Source organism: Crotalus tigris, unplaced genomic scaffold (assembly GCF_016545835.1).
Source record: "Crotalus tigris isolate CLP2741 ecotype Arizona unplaced genomic scaffold, ASM1654583v1 scf7180000024427.8105951120:4207309, whole genome shotgun sequence".
Lineage (NCBI taxonomy): Eukaryota > Metazoa > Chordata > Lepidosauria > Squamata > Viperidae > Crotalus > Crotalus tigris.
Genome location: NW_024100595.1, coordinates 1,457,077 through 1,469,379, shown reverse-complemented (window position 1 = coordinate 1,469,379; position 12,303 = coordinate 1,457,077). Strand labels below are relative to the sequence as shown.

The 12,303-nt window shown below is 41.8% G+C and overlaps 2 protein-coding genes and 1 pseudogene across 4 annotated transcripts in view; 2 read left to right on the top strand and 1 right to left on the bottom strand.

Moving 5' to 3' along the window:
• The window catches only part of KIF22 (kinesin family member 22), a 29,044-nt gene extending 27,989 nt beyond the window's left edge, over positions 1-1,055 (top strand). For both annotated transcript variants that reach the window (XM_039330384.1, XM_039330383.1), the window contains exon 14: positions 513-1,055. In XM_039330384.1, coding sequence (XP_039186318.1) covers positions 513-548 — 36 coding nt within the window. In that variant the 3' untranslated portion in view covers positions 549-1,055. The remainder of the gene's footprint in view (positions 1-512) is intronic.
• Positions 1,056-3,887: 2,832 nt separating this feature from the next.
• Positions 3,888-11,901, top strand: KCTD13 (potassium channel tetramerization domain containing 13). Of its 2 annotated transcripts, none has more exons than XM_039330404.1 (7): positions 3,888-4,128; positions 6,478-6,744; positions 7,430-7,599; positions 8,998-9,087; positions 9,322-9,374; positions 9,513-9,708; positions 10,487-11,901. In XM_039330404.1, the coding sequence occupies exons 2-7, from the start codon at positions 6,483-6,485 to the stop codon at positions 10,727-10,729; spliced, it is 1,014 nt and encodes a 337-aa protein (XP_039186338.1). In that variant the 5' UTR covers positions 3,888-4,128; positions 6,478-6,482; the 3' UTR covers positions 10,730-11,901. The 2 variants fall into 2 exon arrangements, with proteins under 2 accessions (XP_039186338.1, XP_039186339.1); XM_039330405.1 differs by lacking the exon at positions 3,888-4,128 and adding an exon at positions 4,162-4,798.
• On the bottom strand, positions 5,790-6,414 carry LOC120302201 (annotated as a pseudogene).
• Positions 11,902-12,303: the final 402 nt, after the last annotated feature.

Sequence of the window (12,303 nt, the reverse complement as noted above, 5' to 3'; positions counted from 1 at the left end):
AACTTATCAACGTATATAAATGAAAGCATTGGGAAAGGGGGGAAGAGAGAAATATAGGAGAATGGAGAAAAAGCATTAGCTTCTGACTCTTCATTGCAATAGAATAACATTACAGCTTCAACTTACATTTTTGCATAATTAATAGCCATTTCTATAACAACAAACTTGTCTAATCAGCAAAAGCTGAAGTCAAAGTTTTGTTTTATTTTTCCTTTCAAGCACAAATCCAGAAGCGGAGGTTTTGTATAAGTGCTTTTTCAAAAGGCACGTGGGCTTTTGTTTTTCCTTGAAGACGTTTCGCTTCTCTTCCAAGAAGTTTCTTCAGTTCTAACTGAATGGTGGAGAATTCACCACTGCTGAATTCTCTTTTGAAAAAGCACTTTTGGATTGCTAAACAAAGTTTTAATCAGAGGTAATCGGGCAATACCTACTGATGGAGTAGTTCAGATAGTAGCTATATTCTATATCTGTGATCAATTAAGGCTTAACATTGCTCTTTTCCAATTGTGCAGGCAAATATCTTCAAATGTCTTCGAAAACTTCAGTAACTGGACTGGCACTGAAACAGCATCTCCCCTACCAGGATTTTTTAATTAACATTGCTTATGTGTTCATTTTTATTTAACTAATATAGGTACTCAGCCTTCCGAGGTCAATAATATGAGGATCCAGATTGTTGGGGGAGGGTAATATGCTGACTCTAGACTACTTCGAGAAGGCTGTATAGCATTGTGCATCTATTGGTATTGCTATATTAGATGTTAAAATCTCAGAACAATATTTTTAATGATTACATTGCTCATCCTTGGTCCTTCACTGTAAACCATCCAGCATTCACAACTATCAAGGTATCAACGTAAAGGAGATGGGAGTATTTTTAGTGGAGAATAAAGGGAAATTATTAATTTTTAAATTTTGGACAATGTTGTCACAAACCATTTCCTTTTTTCAGTTTCCTTGGTGTTTGTCAAAAATTCTGATTTTAAGCTAATTTGGAATATTCCATAGGTCTGTATACATTTCCCATCCTATATTAAAATTTGGGTGTAACCAACTTACAATGATTATTTTATGTTTTAAAAAGCATTGGCTCAGCTAACTAGGTTTTGTAGATGATAAAGTTTGGAATATGTCCCCTCATTGCTAATGGTCAAGGATAACAGTTACTCCTGGATTTTCTGCTATGGGTGGGGTGGAGTGCTTTGGACTCACAGAAATCAGTACAAATTATTTTCAAACAAGTCGACTAGTAACCCCTATGAAGCCAAATGAGATTCTCAGTCATCCAGGTCATGGTTGTCCCAAACGTGCTTTTCAAAGACAACTGGACATGAAGCCAATTCTACACATCAGTAAATTCTTGACACAAAGGATGCTTCCTGTTTAAAATCTTCACAGAGCACAGTCATGAAAAATCAATTGAGGCTTTATTAATCTAATCTGAAAGAATCTTGACAGAAGTATTATGGGTAATGTATGAGAACAGACACAAAGCATTTGTATTCTCAGAAATACTTAGCCTCTTAAAATGCACGTGTGGTGTTTATTAACCTGCTAAAACAGGGGTCCCCAACCCCCGGTCCATGGACCAGTACTGGGCCACGGCATGCCAGCAACCGGTCTGCACAAACAAGCAAAGCCAAACCATGCACAGACAAGAAGGATACCAAACCACGCACCCTCTGGTGCACAGAAAAACCTCTCTCCACGGAACTGGTCCCTGGTGCCCAAAAGGTTGGGGACCTCTGTGATAAAGCAAAGGAATACCAAGTGGTCTCAATGTATTGAACATTTGTGATTCTTGATTACATATTTCTACCAGCCCCCCCCCCCTCCAAGTTCGCAAAACATGGTTGGCAGGGTTGTAATGAAATAGGTAGGGATACATATTTCTGAGATTTGAATTATAGTAGCTTTTAGTGTTTCTGTTCTAAATATGGTAACGCCCAAAGGGAAACAGGTGCGTGCTATTGCTCTTGATATAAAGCATACCTCTGTGATCCAGTGAGATGCTCTAAACTTGAAATTTAATTTCCGTGTGACATGAATATTTGTGGTAGTCAATTTGGTACCGGATGTGTCCCAACCATTGTTTTTCGTCTGGTCATCAGTTTCTTTAAAGTGGTATTTTCCAACCAAGGTCTCTTTGTTTCTTTCCACCAATCAAGCCCTTCCATTGATGACCTCATTCCGCTAAACTAAAGTATCAATCAGTTGGGAAATAAGGAAGAGGGATGCTAAAGAAGTAGGAATCATTAATTTATAATGGCATCTACGAATGTTCCTAGTAGAGATACTAGGTCAGCTGTTGAGGAAAGAAGAAAGCTTATTCCTACTCTGAGGAAGCATTTTCTTGTTTGCTGCAGAAACAGTGTTAGCCTTTGACCTAATCCAGTAACATTTATGTAAATGTTCCTCCTGCATATTGCTCATCTATGAAATCAGGAACAAGGAAACATTTTTCTGTTCAGGCTATATATTTTTTACTTATAACCTACTGAGAATGCAACCTAAAAGGATAGAGGGAGGACATGTGGGTTTTTTTTTCTATCACCCCATTTCTCCTGCATCCTATATCTTGCTTCCTAAAACAGGTGCCCAAAAGGTTCGGTTCCGTGGAGAGGTTTTTCACTGACGGGAGAGTGCGTGGTTTTATGTGCTGCCTGCATCTTGCAAGCGCGGCTTTTCTTGTTTGTGTGGACTGGTTGCTGGCATGCCATGGCAGTACTGGTCCATGGACCGGGGGTTGGGGACTCCTGTTCTAAAAGATTTGTTCTATAATCCCCCAAAACATTCCTTTGTCTTTAGAGCAGAAGCGTCCAATCAGTGGGCAACATGCAGCCCTAGATAGTAATGTGGTCCCACAAGATTGTAAACTTTTAACATTATTTATACACATACCTATATACACTATATACATTAACTTTATTTTGTATGTGGCCCAAAACAATGCCTCTTCATTCAATGTGGCCCATGCAAGCCAAAAGGCTGGGTGGACATGCCTGTTTTAGAGGAAAATGGATTACTGTAATCACTTTCCAGTATCGTGCCCTGCTGTTTCTAATTGACAAAGTCAATGGGGGAAGTCAGATTCACTTAACCACCTTCCTTAGCAATGGAAACTTCTCAATTGTGATCATATGTCGAGGGCTCCCTGTGCCATATTGTACAGTCACAAGCCTTGTGACATCCTAAAAAGGATACACAAATGTCATAATACTTCACACATGTAGCAGACTGTAAATCAACAGAAATAACATCTTTAAGATGCCATAGTATTTTTTTATGTAGCACAGAAATAATACAAGAAGGTCTGGGAACGGTTTCCAAGAGTATTCTCTTGAGTTCAAGTTTTACAGCAATCTCTTGCCCTCAGCTTAAATAATTGGCTTCACAATATTTGTATTAACTAATATACTCATAATCTGGATCAAACAAAATACAGATGTGTAGGCATCCCAAAATGTAATGACTTCCAGATTAAATTAAATCTGGGAGGGGGGTCATTAAATTCATCCTGCGTGGCCCCACCCATAATTTACCAAAGTCAGAAAGAAAACCCAAAAATTACGTGCGCAAGTACAATTACTCAAACGTTGACTTTTCACGGCACACAAACTATAAAATCAGTCCAGGGTCACATTTAGACCCACCCCTCCATGTTGCCTAATGAAAGAGACGGTGGAGACACCGCCCGGATGCGCAGAGGGGGGGCGCGAGAGGTTCCCACCCACTCCTCCGATAGCGCTAATATTACGCGCGACTCATAGCTTGCGCATGCGCTCCCCAGCAACCTCGATTGACTTAGTCTTCCATCACTCCGTTTCTTTTGACCCTTCACTGCGGACGCGATTTCACTTTCTGCGCAGGCGCAGCTGTTTAGCCACCCGCGGCAGGGTGAAGGAAAGAAAGTCAACCCGCCTCTGTCTCGTTTAAGCAGGCGGTACCCGGATGTATAGAGTAACTGTTCCATGGGGGGGAAAACGACGGAGCGTTTGTGAGCATGCGCACTGTCGCCCTCCATTCCTCTTTCTCTTGGGTTGAGGAATCCTGAGGAGCTGCACCTGAGTCCAGGCGGGGCTGAAGGGGAGGGGCCTGGCTTGAGCCCACCCTGCTGCCTTGGGGGAGGTGAGTGGATCAGGTGGTAAATGGGCGAGGTCGGAGTGCGGCGGAAAAAGGATGCCGGATCTGGGTTGCAGAAATCAGAAGTACCACTAGATGGCAGCAAATGAGCATAAAGAACCTCAATCGTTTGCTGCCATCTAGCGATAGCCCGGGAATTGCACTCAAGATTTGTTGCCCTGAGTGGAAAGGAAGCCCCCATAGGAGAAGCAAGCTGTTGTGGGGCCAATGCAGGGGAAAAGGTTGAAGAAAGGGAGATCCTGGAGCTCAGAGGACTTAAATAGGGTTAGACTTAGAAAATGGATTTGTTCATAGCCGATGCTGTCATTTATTTCTGTTATATATTAATATTCTGCTTTTCTCACAGGCTTGGCACACCCCAAGATCCCAGAGCAGTTACTCAAGAAAATCAATAATAGTAATAATAAATAATGCAAGAGCGAATAAAGACAGCCTGCCTGGTGGTTGGGCGGGCACGAAAATGAATACAGTTAACATCTAGAGAGCACAAGAGCTGGGGTGGGGCAAGCAGGGTGGAGCCAGGCAGTACAAGGAAATGATCCCGCTGGGCAGGGATGTTTGTTGGGGCAAAGAACAGTTAGCGCAAAGTTGAAGGCAAACCTATTGTTTCCCATTAGCAGTGCCTGGGGTGTGGAGTGTCACGCAGAAGCAGAAGGTAGGTTGAGATGTGCTAGATCTCTAGGTGGACCCCATTTTCTAATATCTCTCCCTTCCCATATTGAGGCTCTCTGGACCAACTCCTGTAATGCCTGACAATCAGTATAGCTGGATGGATTGTGGCCATTCAGTGCCAGCATCTCTGGAGGGCAAGAGCTTTGGGTGGGAAGGTGGCTCAATCATTCTTGAAACCTACAGACAGTTCCTTTCAGTTAGATTCCTGGAGGAGGGGGGAGCGCCAGGGCAGAGAGAGCGAGAATGGGATTTGTGTGTGAAAAGATTGGTGGGTAGGTTCTGGTACTGATCGCTAGTTCCTTGTTTGAGTTTATGTCTGATCTAATACGTTTCTGCTACGCCTCGAATTTAGATATGGTGACTAAACATCACTTGGTTGGTTTTTACCCAGTGTCAAACAAACAAGCCACTATATGGCTTAGTATGATGTGTCACCTCAATCATTCTGTTTGTGAACTCATAGCAAAAGGGATTACAGGTAGTCCTTGACTTATAACAGTTTGTTTAGTGACCATTCGAAGTTACAACATCACTGAAAAAAGTGATGACTTTTCACACGACCATTACAGCATCCCCGTGGTCATGTGATCAGAATCGAAATGCTTGGCAACTGACTCATATTTATGACCGTTGCCATGTTCCAGTGTCATGCAATCACCTTTTGCAACCTTCTCGCAAAATCAACGGGGAATCCAGATTCACTTAACAACCATGCTACTAATTTAATGTGCAGTGATTCACTTAACAGCTGCAGCAAGACAGGTCATAAAATTGGGCAAAATTCACTTAAGAAATGTCTCACTTAGCAACAGAAATTTTGGGCTCAATTGTGGTTATAAGTTGAGGACTGCCTGTACTTCCTATTTGGTTCCAGTTAGTAAAGTATAAAGCAGATCCTGTAAGCTTGAATGGTATCCATTGCTGCTCCCTGTCTTATGGAAATAGTTCATTCATGCCTGTGATTTAGTATGCAGACATATATAAACATTTATGCCACTAGGACACAGGCTCCTCCAACTTCCTTTATTTTCTCTTCTGCTCTTCTGCTGAAGAATTTTGCTTTCACAGTGACAGGCTGCTTGGGCAGCTTTCCTTTGCCCAGGACTTTGTAATACCCAGAGTGTACAACATCAATAACTGGAGCTAGTCCTGCTGGAGTTTTAGCATAATTCAGCCTTGTCTGCTCACTAACAAGCGTCCAGAGCTTATCCAGATTCACTGTCGGGCAGAAGTGCTGGTTCTTTTTCAAGTGGTAATGTCTCATACCAACCTTTCCAAAAATAACCAGGGTGGTATTTGTCAAAGTTAATCCTATGGTGGTGTATACCACCAGCATTTCCACGGCCTCCAGGATATTTCCTGTGTTTACCAATACATCCATGGCCATGACTGACATGCCCCCTTAGTTTCCTTGTCTTCCCCAGTCTGGAAGCATCTTGCTCGATCGGCGACAAAAAACCCGTCTTATGGAATGAACCCAGTTTTTTCTTGCAGAGGACTCATATAAAGGGGGGGAGGTGATAATGGCAGAGCTGCAGGGAGACATTTAGCCAAATAACATTGGAAATAAATTTGCCGGGAGGATTTCCAAGGCTGCATCTTGTTTCTTCTTTAAAAACCAACTAAAAACAAAAGCGAACTGTCTTTTCTTTTTTCTGTAAGTGGCTATGTCAGCTGAGGCCTCGACAGATCCATCCCCACCCCTGGAGAGTTGTGCTCCGCTGGTCCCAACCCAGCACCGACGGGATGGCAGGGGTGGGGTAACTGAGATGACTTTGGACCTCAAGCCCCTGAATCCCAGCAGCAAGTACGTCAAGCTGAATGTGGGAGGATCTCTGCATTACACCACCGTGCAGACCCTGACCAAGCAAGATACGATGCTCAAGGCCATGTTCAGTGGCCGAATGGAAGTCCTCACAGATAGTGAAGGTATGAGCCTCAGCTTGCCCCATCTCTCCCACAGCTGGGAATTGGATTTTCTACATGATGGAGATTGCATTGGGGATTCATCCAGCGTGGTTCCCAGGGAGCCCTTGGACAATTTCAGGGTGACTTATTTTAGAGCAGGCTTTTCTAACCTTAGCAACTTTTAAGAGGTGTGGACTTCAACTGCCAGAATTCCCCATCCAGCCATGCTTGATACTTCCTGGAGATATCCCATCCAAGGCCAGACAAGGTCAACTAAATACTGCCACTTGCCAAGGCATAACATCCAAAGTAGATTCATAAAAAAAAAAAATTCTATTAGGTCTACGTTTGTTACATTTTCTTTTTTGAGATAAAGTACATTGTAAGCCTAGAATTAAATTAAACAAGAACTTACTCTTCTACCATTAACACAATGTTGTATCAATGCAAATAATAACTGTATATTCTCCTCTAAGCCATTTTAGAATGGGGAGGTTGCCTATGTAGATCCTTCACACTACCGAAGGGTTTTTCAGCCTTGACAACTTTGAAGACCTGTGGACTTCAGTGCCTAGAATTCCCCAGCCTGCATGGCTGGCAGTTGAATTCTGGGAGTTGAAATCCGTATATTTTAAAGTTGCCAAGATTGGGAAATCCTGGTCTACAGCATCTTTAACTCAGGGATTAAAATTAACTGCTTTTCCAGGTTGGATCTTGATTGATCGAAGTGGCCGCCATTTTGGAACTATTCTGAATTATTTGCGAGACGGCTCAGTATCTCTTCCAGAGTCCCAGCGGGAGCTGGAGGAAGTGTTGTGTGAAGCCCGGTATTATCTGATCCAAGGTTTGGTTGAGGACTGCCAGCTTGCACTACAGGTGAGAATGGCTGGGCTGAGAAATTAGAAGGCCCAATTACTTCCTTGACTTCCACTCCTTAAAAGAGATGACAAGAGAGGAAAGCAGGACCTGTCCTGTCCACTTAGAAGGACCAATGGTTCCTCTGTTTTACCAGAACATGCTTTCATTTGGGTCCAATCCTCAATAGTGTTTTACGATATCTTCTAGCATCATCCAGCCATCTCATTTGTAAATATACGGAGGGTGATGCGGTGGTTCCGTTACTGGACTACAAGTTGGAGACCCAACTTCTAGTCCATTCTCAGCCCTAGAAGCTCACTGGTAACTTTGAACCAGTCTTCTCTCAGCCCGAAAGCTGGGCCACTATACTGAGGAAGGTGCTAGCTAAGTGGTTCCCCCTTTAGTCATGGAAGCACCCTGATTGACTTTGAGTTAATACTATTGTCTCAACCTTACCTACTTCATAAAATTGTGGTTGAAATGTAAAAAGGGTAAAGGGGGACATTTTAAGAGTTATGTAAAGGTGTAGGAATTGATTCTTTAATCATCCTTTCCCTTCCATATTCTTTTCTGTTTGGGTTAAATTGCATTACCAAGAAAAAAAAAGAAATAATTGCCCAGATATTACATGAAAAGCATGAATACATACATTCATATTACATATTTTCTCCCATTTTTGTATATGTTTATATTGAGTATCTATGAAGGAGAATTGACCATATTAAAAAAAGCATATGATTTTCAAGTGTTACTTGCAGTTCCCTTTTAAAATTTCTGTTAGACTCTGTGCCAGGTGTGTCCAGCCCACAAGCCACATGCAGCCCTGGACAGCTAGTAATGCAGCCCAACAAAATCATAAACATTTATGTCCATTTACATACATTAACTATGTTATATATTTTATACGTAACCCAAGGCAATTCCTCTTCACTTAATGCAGCTCAGGCAAGCCAAAAAGTTTCATATGCCTGCTCTATGCCTTTAATTTTAATTCTAAAGCTTCCTTGAGCATATACTGACTTGGTTTACATCAGTGTTTTTCACATTTGGCAACTGTAGGATGTATGGACCTCAGCTTCCAGAAATCCCCAGACTGAATGTTAGCTGAATTCTGGGAATTGAAGTCCAGTCATCTTAAAGTTGCCAGGTTTGAAAAAAACACTGGTTTACACATTACTCTACACTGTGGTACAATATCTTTAATTGAGCCTTAGCTCTTGCGCAAACACAGTGGTTATGTTTTCTAAACCATGGTTTATGGCCTAACAGCTTTTGTGGACCCAATCAATTATAGTTTATTCAACAAACCATGATTTCACCAATCATGTTTTAGCATGATATATGACTCTGTTTTAATAAATCTGTAAACAACGAATAGAAAGTCTAGAAAAATATTTCTGTTTCTCTCCTTCCTAGCAAAAAAGCGAAGCCTATGACCCTCTCTGCCATATCCCCATGGTGACATCTCCCAAGGAAGAGCAGCAGATCATCTCAAGATGTTCGAAGGTAAGGAGGCCAAGAAGTCACACAGGTTTTACTTCAGGAAATCATAGAGATCAGGGAAACTTAAGTGTCTTGGATGTATGTCCTCATATATCAAGGTATCAAGGCAAGTGAGAGTTCTTGTAAATGCAGTCTCTCCATCCCCATTATGAGGGAAGGTCTAGTTTGTTTTGCTGTCTCTCTGAACAAGAGGGGTGGTGGTCTTCAATTCATTTATATCTCTCGCCTTCCTTTTAGCCTGTGGTGAAGTTACTGCATAACAGAAGTAATAATAAGTATTCCTATACCAGGTAAGCTATGCTCCTGTTGTCAGAATAGGATGACCTTGGGATTTGTGCTATCTCCCAGGTCATCCACTAGTCCCATTTCTTTAGTAGTTTCCACACCACTATTTTCTTCTTTCTCCCCCACCCCCGACCCCCCCAAAGTAACTCTGATGACAACTTACTGAAGAATATTGAACTGTTTGACAAACTAGCTCTGAGGTTCAATGGACGGGTGCTTTTCATCAAGGACGTTCTTGGGGATGAGATCTGCTGTTGGTCATTTTATGGGCAGGGCCGCAAGATTGCGGAGGTTTGCTGTACTTCCATCGTCTATGCCACCGAAAAGAAGCAGACCAAGGTAAAGTGTGGCTAGTCCTCAGGACTCCAAATATGAAGCTTTGATTTTCTAATACAGGTAGTCCTTAACTTGTGACTGGTCGTTTGGTGACCAGAGTTACAGGAGCCCCCTCCCCCCAGGTACTTATGACCCAGATTCAAAGTTTTATCAGCTGCTCTCTCCCCCTGCCCAGTCACAAGAAGATTGCATTTTAGACACTCAGCAATAGGTCCCCATTTATGGCCCTTTGCAGCATTCTGTGGTCACATGACCACAATTTACGTCTTTTGCCAAAAAAATGGTGTTTACTTCCAATGCCCACTGCGGATAAGGGGTTTGCTTAACAACTTTGGTGATTCATTGAACAACCACTATAGAAAAAAAACAAACTCATAAAACTGAGTCAGTCATCAGATGACATGTCTAATCAGCATGACTTACAACTGTAATTCCAGCTCAATTAGAGTTGTAAGTTGAGGACTACCTGTATGTTTTGGTATCTTCACATGGAAATGTAAGCCATGATCTTAAAGAAAATACTATATATTTTCCTTTCCTAAATCCAATTAAATATGTAAGAAGACTAAACTAGAAGTCTGTCTAGTCTAGAATTCTGTTCTTGCAATAGCTAACAAGATGCTTAATCTCACAGGAAGGATATAAGGCAGTAGTTAATTTATGTTCTTCAGCCACTGGTATTGAGCATATTATTAGAGGTTAATTGCATTGCTTCCAGTATGAACAGGGATCCCATAGTGACGCTTAGACTTGCTTCCTCCTGCTTTCCCTGGGTGTACAGGTCGAGTTTCCCGAAGCCCGGATCTTTGAAGAAACGCTAAACATCCTGATCTATGAGACACCACGGGTGCCAGACAAGGCCCTCCTGGAGGCCACTGGGGGAGTTGCGGGTGGAGGCGGAGGCCCCCTCCGTGCTGGTGATGATGAAGATGGGCGGGAGCACCGTGTCCGGCGTATTCATGTCCGCAGACACATTATGCATGATGAACGTCCTCATGGCCACCAGGCTGTTTTCAAAGACTGATCCAGCCTTGTTTCCACGGTCCTCATCACTCCAATTCTTCCGTGCCAAAGGAGGATCTTTTTTCCTTTGATATTTCATCCAAGAGGTCCTCTATGGTGTTTGTGTCCTTTCTTTATAACTAATTTGAGCACATCTCCCCCTTCCCACCTACTATTGTGACAATAAAAGGCTTGGGTCTGTCCTATAATTTATTGGAATGTTTTAACTATTGATTCATGTCCTAATATCTGGCTTTTTCTCCCCAGCCAGCCCAATCAGTTTGTCTTGTAATCTTCACGGTATTTACACAAATTAAGACTGTAATCCTCTCTTTACAACTTCTTTAATCTGATTGCTTTCCTTTCAGAAAAGAGACTGCCATTTAGCTGTATTCTAACCATCCCTAGTCTGATGGCTTTATGGTTCTTTAAAAGTTGCTATAAACTTTATATCCATAGAACATTTTTAATATCAAAGTAGATATAAAGTCAGATATATGTCAAAATACCTGTTTTAATTTAACTTTGGACTTACACCATTTAATGACTGCCAATTTGGTACCTAGTCAATCTATTTTTCCATTTCTTTCTCAGCTGTCTAATAATGCAGGGTGCTTATCTAGATAATATTATCTAGATGATAATAGCATTAAGTAATTCTGCAGTCTAGATTTTAGTGGATTCTTCCCATGTTATCTTTGCCTTCTGATATAACTGAATCCAAATTTCATCTGAAGTCTCTCCACCCACTCACAATATATCTTTTACAATCAGATGCAAGGTTTGTTAGAAAAGTCTCCATTTATTTGGAACACCACAATACTTTATCCTGTATCACCCCTGTCCAACCTACCATGATATTTGAACCCCCTTCTGTTTTCTGTGGGAATGGTACTCTGTTTCACGTTAGATGTAGCAAATTACTACAGGGCATTCCAACAGCCCTTTAATCCTGATGGAGTCTATTTGGATATGCCAAATAATGGCAATAGGGAGAGAGTTGAGATTGTAAGGAACTAATGTGTTATCTCAAGTTTTCCTGCACTTCCCCAAATCCTCTTTCAGTATATCCTCCTCTCCCTGGAGGAGGTAATCTTGAATTAATTATTGTAATTTTGTATTTGCATAATTTATTTAAACTGGGGTTTTTTTCTATTAAATTATTGTAATAAAGTTTTCTGCTTTAAAAATAAACCTGTTGTCTATTATTTCTCTCTTTTCCAGGGGATGGGGAGACTCCTCAAGCAGCTACTCTATCCTAGAATATTTAGTACAGCTTTCACTCATAGCATCTGTCTAAGCCAGGGGGTTTGTCCTTTTCTTAATTTCAGATGCTACAGTTGAAGGTTATGGGTACAGCTAGCAAGGCATAAATCTAATCCCACATTTACCTGTTCTCTATGTAGCCTCTTATGGGAGAAGGGGAAAACTGAGCATGTGAATATGTTTCTCGTCCAGTTCTGGATCTTTCATAATCTACAGCTGAAAAGGTGATTGGCTGCTAGTGTATCTTCTACATCAGACATGTCAAACACAAGGCCCGGGGGCTGGATGTGGCCTGCGAAGCCATCCTGGAAACAGTGAGGGAACAGCCCC